We start from the raw sequence: 14,477 nt of genomic DNA, 5'->3' as shown, positions 1-14,477 counted from the left end.
TTAGTAAGGTACACTTAATTCAGACAGGATGAAGGTGAAGGATCAAGCATAAAGATCACAATTTCTGGAGAAATAGGGCTAAAGCACTAATTGGTTTTGTTTTGTTTTTTAGCTATTCTATGAAATTGCATTGTTACATAATAGCTAATGTGGTCAGACATCAGAAGAGCTGTTTTTGCTTGTTCTTGCACTTACTCAGACTTTTAAACTTTAATTTTTTAATATATTTTATTGTATGGTGATAGTATTGTGCTAGTGCTGGTAATAAAAATACTATATGTGAGAAAATTGATGTATAATAATATATGTAGGAATAATAATATATATGAGAAAATTGGGGAAAGGTGAGTGGACTAGAAAAGGATTTCTAAGATAAACTAAAGAATGCTAAAGTAATGTGGAGGCAGTTGTGTATGCTGTGTGCCTGGACCTGAGATTGGGGGGTGGGAGGGAGAAGAAAGGATGTCAGGTACTTCAGCTGCAGCTTCCAGTTCCACAGGAAGGTGAAAAGAAGATCTTCCTGTTCTGGTGTGCTGTACAGAGGCAGATGATTGTGGAAAGGAAAACTACCAGGAAATAGCAGAATTGCCTGTATGGCTGTTAAAATCTTAATTAATGTCTTGTCTTCATCGTATCCTCCTTGTACCTAAAGGAAAACAACAGAATTTAAAAATTGTTGCTGAAAGGCTACTAATAATACTTTTTTTTTCCATGTGGTGGATACTACATTTTGTTCTGACTTGTATAGAAGTAGTTACTCCAGTGGTGTTGTATTTAATGTAGTTTGGGACCTGCACTGTGTTAACAGACCTCATGTTTCTGAAGTCCTCAAGAACAGCGTGGTAGTCAGGGAAGTGTTTCGTATTAGCAACAGCCCCAGCATAATGAGGAGGGAGGGAGGGATCATATCTAGTAAAGGACAGAACATGTGCTAAACCCAATTTTCTCAGCATAGGCCCAGCTACAGAAGGATAGGAACCACTCTCTACCCAGTCTTCTGGTTTGGGAAGTCTAAATTCTGGACTATTTTTAAATATACTTTTTGTTTTTTAACCAATGACTCCAGCTAAGGAGCTGCTTGTTTAGTTTTTGAAGTTGGACCGGCGTTATGATACTCTCTTTGATATATGGATTATGTAGCTCTGTGGAAAATCATAATAGGAAGTTTGTAACAGTGTATGCATTATGTGCCTGGTTAAAAGTGTTGTATTAGGTCTCAAGAGTGATTAAAAAAAACCTAGTTCAGTGCTGGACTCCAGTTTCCACATAGCAGACAAAATTAAGTGCTCTTAATAACAGCAAACCAGTAGTAGAATAGCATATTAATATATATTCTATAATTTACGCATGCTAATATATTAATGCCTTTTGCTTTTAGGTGCTGGAGATCAGAATTTATTTACTTCCTTGTATCCTACACTTTCTCAGCAGCTTCCTAGAGAACCCATGGAATGGAGGAGGTAAACTTATAGTTTATTCTGTGATACTGTTTCAATGTCTGGTTTTTGACTTGGGTAAATATGTGTTTGTTGTGTTCTGAGAAGCTCTTACCATAAATTGAGTTGAACAGAGCAACTGACTCGAAGAAATTGGAGAAATTATATAATCAAAGTGAACGTTGTGCACTTCAGGATGATCTTTTCTACCCTTCAACTTTGCCTAAAGAAAAAATGATAGTAATGCTGTGTTTCTCTACTTGATTTTGTGGTTTGTGGGTCTGTCCTGGTGTGCTTTGATGTACTTTGGCAGCTGTGCTCTGAAAGTGATATGCTTTCTTCTCAATGAGAATATAGGTAGAACTCACAGGGAATTAGATGTACTTCCCTTCAGAAAGTTTGGTATGGCACTGTTTTGTGATTGGGAAAAATATTTGGGGAATTCTCTTATTTGGTATTTTCTACTTGTCCTAGAGATACAGAAAATCTTTTACTGAAACCTGAAGAGCTTCTAGCTTCTGTTCTTCAAAAAGGAGCCTGTATCTCATTTCAAACAATACCAGACTTTAGTTAACCTTACACAAACTGCAGTAGGTGTAGTTTGTGAGTTTCCAGAGCCAGAGTATTTCAGTTTATTCCTCTTCCCCACAACATATGTTCATTTTTCTATTCTGTCCACTAATTTAACTTCTTAAACTTTGTAGGTCTTACGGCCGTGCTCCGAAGATGATTCACCTGGAATCCAACTTTGTTCAGTTTAAAGAGGAGCTACTACCCAAAGAGGGGAATAAGGCCCTTTTGACTTTTCCCTTTCTTCATATTTATTGGACAGAATGTTGTGTAAGTACTAGGAAAAACTCAAAAATTAAATTGTTCCCATAAGCATGAAAAAGAAATGAAAGTAACAGCACAAGCAGAAAGTCAAACCAATTAAGTCTGGGTTGCATAAGCATGCATACCTGATATATTGCAGGAAACAAAACTTAGCTTGAGCACTTCTTGCCATAAGCAGTATCTGTTTGTAATGTTACTTGATACTAAGAGGACAGGTGTTTGAATAACCTGTTTTCAGTACTTTGTCACAAAAACCCCCAGGATCTTACAGTGTTACTGCACGGGCACAGTGCACTTTCTTCGTAGCCCAGAAATGTGACCAGGGTAGTTCAGTTATGATCTGTCGGTGCACTGAAATCTAAAGATACGTATTTTTTCTTTAGTTCCATTTTCTGTGTGTGTCAGGTACCAGTGGATGTCAGCAATTTAACTGGGCAAGATTTGGAATGTCTTAATCCTGTTTATCTCCAGTTCACTGCCTTTTGGTTTGCCTCTGTTGTGAATTAATTATCCCCTTGAAGGACACAGGCGACATCTGATCTGCGACCAGTCAAAAAGAATCCAGAACAGCCTTAAGAATTACCTGAATTTATCTGTATAACCCCAACCCAGAAGCAAAAAAATGGCAAACAATGCTTCTGCTTTTTTTGGAAATTATTTTTATGAGAAAGCTTTTAAACAGGTTGGGATTTGAGCAGTGCAGAAGCTACAAATATCACACTTCTGTTACTGTTTGAGAATAAAACAGTTCAGCTTTGTACTTTCAAACATGTTTTTATTGTAAAGCTTCAGAATGTTTAAAATAAAGAGTTTAAATTATGTTTAATAATCTTAATTTCAGTCATTTAAAGAATAATAATGTACCAAATACTATATTGACTGTTAACTAAAATACTGGAAATTAATTAAATTCAAAGACCAGAACTTTACTATGCTTTACCTCATTTGATTTCTTTCACTGACTGACCTTACTGTTACTAATTTTATTTGATAGGCTTTTCTGTTTGCCTTCTTTTGGAACAAAACTTGCCTTTTGAAATTGTTCAGAATGTCTGTTGTCTGTTTGATTTGATGATTCACCACTTCTTATCCCAGGACACGGAAGTGTACAAAACCACAGTCAAGGATGACATCACCAAGTGGCAGAATGTTCTCAAAGCTCACAGCTCAATGGACTGGCTGATTGTGGTGGTTGAGAGTGATGCCAAGAAAAAGAACAAAACCAATATCCTTCCCCGAACCTCTATAGTAGATAAAATAAGGAATGACTTCTGTAACAAGCAAAGTGACAGGTGAGCAATCCTGGGCTTGCAAACATTTTAATCTTTTGACCAGTGTGCTGATTTATAAACTCAGCTCCATATGCAAGATATTCCTTGCTCATTTAAAGACTTCCCTTGATGTCCAGCATTCAGACTGATGGCACTGTAAGATCTGTGCTTTGAAGGAGGCTGGCGCAAAGAATAAAGGGAGAAGTTTATTTTCAGTTCTTCTTGGGTTCATGGTGGCTTTGAAATGTGTTTCAAATAGATTTCAAGTATCTCCTCCTGGCCAAGAGAGGTTTAAGGGGAACAGTGTGATGATAATTAGTTTTTATACCTTCAGAGTTTTTTATTTGCTTAGGTGCTTGCAGAAATGTTACCAGAGTTACAGGTGGTAGGAGTGAGGTGAGTAGGGAATGTGAAGCCACTAGGCTTATTTTTTGCCATTGTACTTTCTGCTGTTCACTCAATCACCTTTCCACTCTGAGAAAATTGACATAAGGCCAGTTTCTTCAGATATTTTTATTCTAAGGAAATAGTAATGAATATATGAAACTGTTTTTGCTTTCATGACAACCAACAAAATAGGGTTTTCTAACCAGAAATAATGTTTTACTTGGATGAGAGATTTTCCTGTCTTTAGAGATATCATTAGTTTTTTGGATGTTAATAAATTGTGATAGAAAAACTGAGGAAAGAAGATGCTCTGAAAAAGTTGATTTATTTGTGAATTAATGGGATTTATTTTCTGAGAAAAGCAGAGGAAGTTTTAGCACATAGGATGTGTGAAAGCAAATTGAGATACTGCAAGAATCTATTATGGATGATTATTCCAAGTGAATTAGGAAGGGCTGACTCTATGTGATCTAGTAGCTCCTGATTTGTATTTTGTATAATCCTTACCAGGAGTAGCTATATTTGCTGTTCTGCTGATTTGTATTGCTAGGCAGACTTTTCTAAGATAGCTACAGCATTACTTATATTTAAGTAGTTAGAATAATATATGCTTTATTTGCTTAAAAAAAAAAATAAAAGCTTTGGAATACTCATTCTGGGTAAAACACTTAACTCTTCTCGTAAACTGTATCACATGAAAAAGTTTTAAAAAAGCTACCAAGCCCCAGTCAAAAAAAAAAAAACCCAACCCAAAGCCCCAACATAGCTGCCTCCAAACAAACAAACAAACAAACATAACCCTCAACCTTATTTTTTTTTCCTCTGATTAATGTGGAATGAAAAACTAAATGCTGTTCACTCTGAATTTGTCAGGTATGCACAGTATTCAACTGGGCATTTATATGTGAGTTACGTGTTTTCCTCCTCAAATACGATTTTATCAATCTCTTTACAGATGTGTGGTACTTTCTGACCCTTTGAAAGACTCTTCCCGTTCTCAGGAATCTTGGAATGCCTTCCTGACTAAACTCAGGACATTGCTTCTCATGTCCTTTACCAAAAACTTAGGCAAGTTTGAAGATGACATGAGAACTCTGAGAGAGAAAAGGACAGAGCCAGGGTGGAGCTTCTGCGAGTATTTCATGGTCCAGGTAAGAGTCTCTTGATACTGAAGAAAATACTTGAGTCCTTGTTTTAAAAATGGTGCTTTTTTTGTTGTGGTTGAGTTTCTGATACTTTTAATGTTCTGATCATTCTTTGAGGGCTGGGGCAGGAATTATGTAGACTGGTTTAAAAGCAGCATTTTTGGATCCTGTTTGCAGCAGGTTTGGGTTACCTAGTAATTCAGTTAATGCAATAATACAGTTTGCTGCTGTTAAAAAAGCAGAATCTCTTCAGGCTTGTCTAAGTTTTATGAACCTCAATTGAAGCAAATGAATTGCATCTAAAAAGTTTTAGTAGTTGATCTTGAATTTGGGGTAATGTCCCATTACTGTGCCTGTTCAAACACACTCAAACTCAAAATTGGTACTTAATGTGAATGCTGCTGTTTCCTTTTTCAGATTATTATGAGTATTTATGGAGATGATGTTTAGAAAAATGTCTGTTTTGAAGTAATTCATATAGAGAGTGCCTTGAATTCTATTTTTTAAATAGTTATAATTTTGTTTTAGCTGGTTTAGAGAAAAGCAAGAACCTCTTGTTGGATAAAATTAAAGGTCTTCATTCTTTTGGAATTTTCTGGTCCCTGTACAGTGCTGATCTCCACTCCACCACATCCTCATGTCTCCTTTGACTGCATGTGCTACCTTTTGCATAGGATAGGTCTAATTTTGAGACTATTTCTACTTACCAGTTTGGCTTTGTGTACAAAAACCCCTTTTATGATACACTGCAATTGATGCCTTCATGGTGTAAACTGAGGGGAAAACATTAGTACTATTATGGGAGATGAGTCTTCAGCATTTATTTATTTATTTATTTGAATTAAAACTTTTAATAGATCTATGAGCAATATCTTGTAGTGAATCAGGATCTGGATACACATCAGAATTTACTGGCAGAGCTATATGACTTAATCTCCTTTTGTGAACCTCCCTGAGTTAGGAAGAAATCTGCTCCAATGGCAGGTTTTTCCATATGTGTGAAATGAACATTAGAAAAAGTAGTTCCTGGAGCTCTGTGGATGGATGGGGACACGTTATAATACCAGTGTGAATAATGTCAGTAACATACTCCCTGTATTGCTTGTGTGCCAAAAGGAAGAGCTGGCCTTTGTCTTTGAGATGCTGCAGCAGTTTGAGGATGCACTGGTGCAGTATGATGAACTGGATGCCTTGTTCTCTCAGTACGTTGTCAACTTCGGGGCTGGTGGTGAGTGTCTGAAAATGTGAAATTAATGTCGAGTGTATGAACTCCTTCACTGTGCTGAGCAGCCCTGTGCTTTGGGCAGTCACAGTGAGGCTGCACTATGCAGTTTGTGCTCGTTTTATGCTGTGTGCAACCTCAAGCGTTGTTTCTGCTCTCTGAGTCTTAGAAGCAATTTTTAATGAAAACCTGTGTTTTGCTCTAATGGGATGATTGTTACAACCAGAGCCCTGAACTACGAAATTACACAAGTGTTGATCTGGCTGAGATGCAGCTGCTGTTTTTACAGCTCACTGCTAGGTTTTTCGTAATCACTGCAAAACTTAATAGAAGTAGGTGCTTAATCTGCACTACAGAAGATTTAACTTCATTTTTGAGAAAAACTACTGTGCTAGAAGTATCAAATAGCTTTAAACTGTTTGAATGAGCTAAAGCACATGATGTTATATAACAGCTTTAATCAGGTAGGTTTTATGAATCTGGTGAAAATGTAGTGCAGGAGTAATTGCAGTGAATAGATTTGTGCTGACTGAACCCAATGCAATACCTGAAGTGGGGGCACATCCATCCATGATGGCTGAGTAAGAAATACTTAAGCAGATAAAGTTTGGTTTTTTTTGAACTTCAGGTAGGCTTAATAGCTAAGAAATAAAGAACAAACTGATTGCCAAACAATTGCACATACAATTAAGACAGAATGCCCATGGTAATACAGTGTTGTGGAATTCAGTTATCTTACCTCACTGTGGAAGTTCTGGTGGTGTTTTGTTTTGCTTTTTGAAGTTAAGACATGAAGTCATTTATCCATGTGATAAACTTGGGAAGGACTAAGGCAGCTCACAGCCTCTGGAGGGAGGATGAAGATGCTTTCCTAGAAAGCAGTGGTTGATTCTTGGATATTAACTTTGTTTACTTAGATGGTGCAAACTGGCTGACGTTTTTTTGCCAGCCAGTGAGGAGCTGGAATGGTTTAATTCTGCGGAAACCAATAGACATGGAGAAGAGAGAGCTCATTCAGAACCAAGAGGCAACACTGCTGGACCTGCGCAGTTACCTGTTCTCTCGTCAGTGCACCTTGTTAATCTTCCTGCAGAGGCCATGGGAGGTTTCCCAGAGAGCACTGGAGCTTCTTCACAACTGTGTGCAAGAACTCAAGCTACTGGAAGTGAGTCAGTGTCATCTATTCCATTATGTGAATGATTTTATCCAGTGATGATCTAACAAGATGTTTCAAGTTTAGCTGTCGGTGACCAGCGTTCAGTAAGCAGTGGCTGGGAGTTACCAAAATGATGCTGTAATAACAATTGGGCTGCAGTTGATTGTGTCATCATGAGGATGTCTTTGGCAAGAAATTTGGAGACATCACATCTGAGAACCAAATCTGTTTAGTTAAAGTATTTTAGTCTTCACCTGAAAAGTTAACTTTTCTAAATTGGTAGTCATTTGTCTGTTTCTTTCATGGATTTATTACCAATCTGTTGAACTGTAGTTCCCATAATTTATAGCAGTGTTGTATCGAAGGAAATAAGGGAGAGTGGTTATTATGCTGTTATGCAGGCTAATCCTCTGTAACAAAATGAAGAGATTATTTCTGAATATAATTTTGTGACTTGCTCATGTCCTGACCCCATGGGTGCTCTGTTAGTTTTATCTGTGCCGTTATAACAGCAGCTGCTACCTTTTGCCTGTCTGACATCGTGGTACTAAGTTCCATCTGCATTTAAAAACTGCAAATCTGCTTCAGATGCTTTGCTGACACCTTCATGTGTTCTAAAACTAATGTGTAATTCCCACAGATAGTATGACTTGTGTGTGCATTTTGTGGTGTGTTGTTTTTTTTTTTTTTGATTTCCAAAATGCAGACTTCTAGATCTCTGGAGGTACTTCCTACAGTTCCCCTTTTGCTGCACTCCAGGTCTGCCCTGTGCCCCAATGTTTGGAGCTTTCCTCTGCACTGTCTCTTATTTCTGCTGTTCCTGTCTTGCTGTGGTGATCCAAACTGAATGCAGTGTTCTGAGAGACAGTGACACTTCATTGTGCATAGCATGTACTTATCCCTGTTGTGATCCTTTTCCTAATGCAGGCAAACCTCTTAACGTGGCTTGACACCACTGAACACACAGCAGAAATCCCAACTACTCTGTTCTTAGGGTCTTTGTATTCCTGAAAATTCTTTCAGAATTCAGATCTTTATTATTTCTTCAAGTGCATTGTGCTCATACTTTGAACTTTCATATCCCATTAGTCACCTAGTTTATTATGGGGTTTAGGACTTTGATAGTCTTTCTAAAAAGAATATTTTTTTCATTGGTAATTAACAGGATTTTGAGATGCCATTATTGTGTCTATATTCCATATCTTTAGTTACGTTCATCTTTATCTTAATTCTTGAAAATATTCTAGTATCAGACTCTCTTGTCTTTATCTTTCTCTTTTTCTATGTGTTTCTTTGTTTATTTGTTTTTCATCTCCATTTTTTAATTAGTTGTCCATGACAGATGTCTTATCCTTTGATGAATAAGCTTATTTTTGTGAAGGAATCTTAGAGATTAATCTGTTTTATCCAGGTTTTTAACACTTACTGTATTTTTAATTTCAGTCTCAATTAGAACCGATGTCTCCTTTGGAAAGTAGTAGTCTACTTACAGAAATTTTTCCTAACTCTGTTTTCCTTAAGCTGAGTTTTCAGACTTGGAATTTTTCCAAGACCTATTAGTCTTCCTTTCCTTCTCTTGCATCTTGATGAATGTATCAAATCTAGTTAATATGTTTCATGAACTAATATATATAAATTATTCAGGAGGCAGCAAGAGTCGGGCTGTGCTTTGTGTACTCATAGAGTAAGCTCTTCCAAGAGGTTCGGCTGTGTTGTATCAAGAAAAGTACTTTTGTTGAAGTATTTTCTCATCTGACTATGCTTTATTTCCCAGTTAATTTTATCTGTTCACCTCCAGGTCTCAGTTCCTCCTGGAGCTTTGGATTGCTGGGTGTTTTTGAGTTGCTTGGAAGTCTTACAGAGAATAGAAGGCTGCTGTGATAGGGCTCAAATAGATGCAAATGTTTCCCACACAGTTGGCCTGTGGAGCTATGCCACTGAGAAGGTGAGTGAATGATGTGTTGGGGTGGTGGTATTACAGTGTTGAAGTAGAAAATTTGTTTCCCTGGAACAGATTTTGTCCTTTTTGTTGTGGAATTTAATACTGGGTTCTGTACATTGTCTTGAGTCTAGTCTAGGTGAGACATCCATGTTTATAGCCACTTTTTCCTCTGTCATTTGAGGCCCGGGAATAACAAGGGTTTGTCCTCCTCTTTTTCTAGCCCCCCCCTTCCTCACCACTAATTTGATAATTAATCACTGGTTTGCTTAAACTCCAGAATGAGCTCAGTCCATGTTGACTGAGAGGGAGAGCATGTGAATTTCAGATACAGCAGAAAAAATGCTCAGATTTGGATGCATTTACCATAAAAATAGAGATTACAGCGGTGTGTTTACACAGTTCACTATTTCTCCAGTATGTTATTACAGCAGTAATAGACCTCTACCTTCATTGAAGGTGTTACCCTTGGTGGCTTGTGAAAGAGGCAAGTAATTTCCATTTTTTCAGTCACCAGCCTTTACTATAAATGTTGTAAAGTGACCTTTTCAGTTTGGTTAAACTGCTTCCCTAACTTGTCAAGTTCCAAGTTTCTATAAAAGAGATAATGTTTGAGGTTGCTGCTGCTTTCCACTGTTGAAGAACATTTTAGAAAGAAGGTAAACTCCAGGAACTACTGGAATAACCTGCTGAGGTCTTTGTGGATGTTTTTGAAGACCAGCATACATTCATCCTCTTGTGGGCATAGCCTGTAGTATATTTGCTATTTATTTTAATCATAGTTTGCTCATATTTCAGTAGACTTAAGAATCCTCTAACTGACCCTTGTTTTATTACAAAAGCAGAGAAATACAATTTCACCTTGAATAATTATTTCTAAAAAAAAGGAGGGGGGTGGAGATCAGAATAAAGGAGGTAAAGAATTGTTTAAAATGGCAATTGGTGCATCAGATTCTTCCCATGCTCCTTAGATGTTTTTATGGAAGATAATTTCCAGCCTGAGTTGGAAATGTTTCTCCCATCCATCATTTTTCTAACACAAAGGGTAAAGGGAAGAATTTTAGGATAATGAGTAGCAGTAAGGTGGAACTGACTGAATGAAGAAATTTAGCAACTAGTGACAAAATTAAGTGGAGTTAAAAATAAATTACAAAAAAAAAGTTAATGTCCATCCCCATTTTTTATGGTGTGGAGTAATGTGACAAGCTGAGACCTTTATTCTTTTGTGGGCTTACCTTTATGGCTGATTGAGTTTTCTAAGTAAACTAACCAAACGGCCAGTAGACAAGAGCTTCTTTAATTCTGGGTGTTGAGCCACCAGCTGCTGTCTAGAAGGGGTTTTATGGTAGTTAACTCTATTAACACTGTTAGATGTGCTGATCTCTTTTTCAGGAAGGTTTTCACCTGAATACAATACTTCAGGTGAATTTGCAAGCTGCCTAATCACTCTACTGGAGGCTGCCTGCTTTTCTTGATTATACATTTTTCAAAAATATAGACACAGCTATTAGAAATAATCCTTGGTCATAGCTGCTGAACATCTTGAGCTTTGTTTGTGTTTGTATTGAAAACCAGAAGGATTTACTCAGATTAGGTGTTGTGCATGGAGGGATCTGTGTGTACAGGCACATGTTCCAATATTTGAGTCAATAACTTATATGCAATTTAATTCTTTATTAAATTAATTTATACTCTGAGAATAACAGTTAATTTTGAGATCCTGTAAGCAGCATAATATGAAAGCAATGAAAATGGAACCATGTAATAGAATAAGAGGGGTTTTATATTGATTTTATAGCCTACTGTAAGCAAGCATCTTGTTTCTCTTCTAGTTAAAATCTCTGGGTTACCTGTGTGGACTTGTATCAGAGAAGGGACCCAATTCGGAAGACCTTAACAGGACTGTGGATCTGTTGGCAGGGCTGGGAGCAGAACGCCCTGAAACAGGTACTACCAGGAATGTAGGATAGCTGACATTGTCTTAAATACAGAGCATATAAATGCATCAGTAATAAGAATTTTCAAGTATTCCTGTAGATTTATATATACACATGCTGATAGAACTTTATCTCTTAGAGGTTTCTTTAATATGTGTTTAGCATTTTAAATTACCAATGCATCTCCTTACTGTTGCAAGTATAAGTTTTCCACTGATGCTCCACTTATCAGCATTTAGGTAAATGGTCTTGAACAGCGCTGGATTTAAATTAAGTTCTTAATGCTTTCAGACAAGTATTTAAAATAAAATTATTTGAAAAACAAATAGAGCGTGCTTGTTCAGGTGCAAATAGATAACCTGCACCTGGAGCTACAAAGTGATACTAGTTTTTAGTTTTCTCTCCACTTTCTACTGGAGAAGAAGCAGGGATGGGGTGGTATGAGGTGCATACAGACTCTTCTAAGAATGCATTTATAAGTGACACCTCTTGTTCTGCTTTTTTCTAAAGCCAATGCATCACAGAGCCCTTACAAGAAACTCAAAGAGGCCTTATCATCTGTAGAAGCTTTTGAAAAACACTACTTAGTAAGTATGAGTTTTGCTTATTTATAGTGGTTTTGCATGTTTCCATTGTGCATTGAATAGGGCCAGAGTTTTCAAGCCTGAGAAGGTGAATTGAGAACATAAATCTGTATTTCCGTATTTTGGTATCAAAGGTTATTTCTTGCATACTGAACACAGCAAGGCTGATTTGTTTCACAGCTAGAACCCTGTAGAGGCCCCAAGTTTCAAATATTTGCATTAACTTTAATATTTACAGTTATGAGCTGGAGCTTATTATCTGTAGGTATATATATACTGAGATATTAAAAAAGCCAATGTCATGCCTATCATGTTCTGCTATCCCAAATTCAGAATTAACTGAATTTTTCCCAGAAGAATATTGATGTGTGAATTCAGCTTCCTTTTAAATGGTTTGGGCTTGCATTTTGCAACGAGTATTACATGATTAAAGTTCTACTCTTGATTTATTTTTTTATATAAACTGTGGGACATCTGTGGATAATAGGGTTGTACCTGGCATAGATTGAGGCACAATGTGTATTCTAATGTTGTGCGTCTTTATTTCCTGACAGCTCCCCTGCTGAGGAGCCACTGTAATGATTTCAGGTTTTTTTTGTTTTGCTGGTTCTGTTTTTCAAATAGAAGATTGTTAAATGAAGCAAAAAGACCTTGACTGTCACAAGAATGTGTTTGATTTTTGGGGGTGCTTGGTTTGACAGATTTTGTTGGGTTGTTTTGTTTTGGTTTTTTTTCCTTAAATAATTTTCTGTTAAAATTTCTCAGATTTGCAGTACTGCCAATAAGGTTTTCTGGGGAAAACTGGAAGGAAAAATTTTTTTTTTTTTTTTTTTAACAAGAAAACTATTTGATAGTTAATTTTGTAAAGTTTTATCAAAAGAAAAAAATCTCAAAACATTTTGTCTGAAGATACTGGGTTTCACTTTTGTTCTTCATTTATTTAGGACTAGTTGTGTAGCTGGATCAAAATTAAAATCTTCAGAGTTGCTAGTTGCTCTTACAAATTCAGTTCCAATATACACCTGAAGTCTCTGCTAAGCCCAGCAGTAACTTCTTAAATATAAGGAACTAAGTGGGATCTGTAGTGTTTGCCAGAGGAATTGCCATTTCTCTTTGTATTTATGACTGCACTTCTATGCAATGGAAATTCAGATGTCAGATGCACTATAAAAAATTGTTTTCTCTGTACTTGTCACGTAAATATGTACATTTTATGCATACCCATATTTAATCCAATCTTGTCCTGTATTCAGTGGAGAAGAACATAGAATTAGTTAAAAATTCCAGACACAGCTAAGATAATTTATTTGCATTTAAAAAAAAAAATCTCAGTTTGAAGCCATTCCCCTTTGTCCTGTCGTGATGTGATGTATTTTTTATATTTTTATTTATCTGGCCAGAGGTTATTTTGGACTTTGGAAAGAAGTTGGGTGGTTGAATACAGTCAATGTGTGTTGTAACTGCTAATTTTGTGAGAAAGGTTTGCTGCTGTTATTAAAGCTTAGGGCAAGGGGAGGAAGGTGAGCAGGGGGAAGAAGGTGACACTTGGACACTGTGGCTGCAGAGGAAATTACTCCTAAAGATGAGGGATACACTTCAATTTGGGAATGCAAGCAAAATTCCTTTAAGGCACTCTTGTGAAAATAATTATTCTGATTATAAATTAGTATTTACAGATATGGGATAATGACCAAGTGCAGGAGGAGTGAAGGTGACCTGTTACAAACTGCTGTGTGTTGTGTGCTCAGGGCAAATGGGACTCATTCTGGGCATTTTGTTGCAGTAACAGAGTCACTGGCTATGAGTTTGTGTGAAATACCATATAGCTGCTAAAAATACATAAAGCTTATAATGGTTTCTTTTCTTTTAAACAGGATCTGTCCCATGCCACCATTGAAATGTACACAAATATTGGAAGAATTCGCTCAGCTAAGCTTGTGGGAAAGGACTTGGCAGAGTTTTATATGTAAATGACTCTTTAAAATGTCTTAAATGCACTGCCTTTGAAAAGTTTGAATATTATTCCTGAGGAAGATATGCTGTACTTAAAAAGGAATTCTAAAAAGTATTTTTTAAAATGTAAACAAACCCTATTTCAGGTTGTATTTCAGGAGAAAAGAAAAACAAACAAAAAACTAGCAATCTTTAACAAATTTTAATTCTCATCTTGTGATTTTGTACTCTTACCTTTAACTATCCTATGTTCTTTAGCTTGATCCTTTCTTATTCTCAGGGAAAAAAGGGTGGGAAAGATAAATATAAACTTCAAAACAAGTCAGAAGCCTCCTTAGGGAGCAGGCTATAGTAAATGCAGAGTTATCTTAACTACATATATGGACTGCATCTATCTAAAAAAAAGCCAGAAAAAACCATGTCTTTGGAGAGTAATCCGTTTCATATTTGAGGTTGTCATTGCAAAGTGGTTGTTTCCCCTCCTGTGAAACAGTGATTTTATTCCTGATTTCCAAATACGGTTTTTTGTGTTTATCTCTCGTGTTAAAATCCACTGAGAAAACCTCTTGCATTTTGTTTTTATATAAATGCTGTAGGATTTTATAATTGTTTT

General features: G+C 36.6%; 1 protein-coding gene across 2 annotated transcripts in view; it reads left to right on the top strand.

Annotated features, from left to right (window-relative positions):
• Positions 1–14,477, top strand: part of TRAPPC10 (trafficking protein particle complex subunit 10) — a 37,986-nt gene that overhangs the window by 8,113 nt on the left and 15,396 nt on the right. For both annotated transcript variants that reach the window (XM_048289991.1, XM_048289988.1), the window contains exons 2-11: positions 1,379–1,460; positions 2,141–2,276; positions 3,366–3,562; positions 4,884–5,079; positions 6,190–6,301; positions 7,213–7,460; positions 9,250–9,396; positions 11,223–11,337; positions 11,838–11,914; positions 13,786–13,877. In XM_048289991.1, coding sequence (XP_048145948.1) covers positions 1,379–1,460; positions 2,141–2,276; positions 3,366–3,562; positions 4,884–5,079; positions 6,190–6,301; positions 7,213–7,460; positions 9,250–9,396; positions 11,223–11,337; positions 11,838–11,914; positions 13,786–13,877 — 1,402 coding nt within the window. The remainder of the gene's footprint in view (positions 1–1,378; positions 1,461–2,140; positions 2,277–3,365; positions 3,563–4,883; positions 5,080–6,189; positions 6,302–7,212; positions 7,461–9,249; positions 9,397–11,222; positions 11,338–11,837; positions 11,915–13,785; positions 13,878–14,477) is intronic.

The sequence above is a fragment of the Corvus hawaiiensis genome, chromosome 2 (assembly GCF_020740725.1).
Source record: "Corvus hawaiiensis isolate bCorHaw1 chromosome 2, bCorHaw1.pri.cur, whole genome shotgun sequence".
NCBI classification, from domain to species: Eukaryota; Metazoa; Chordata; class Aves; order Passeriformes; family Corvidae; genus Corvus; species Corvus hawaiiensis.
The sequence above is the reverse complement of the archived record's forward strand: the minus strand, read 5'-3'. Positions and strand labels throughout refer to the sequence as shown.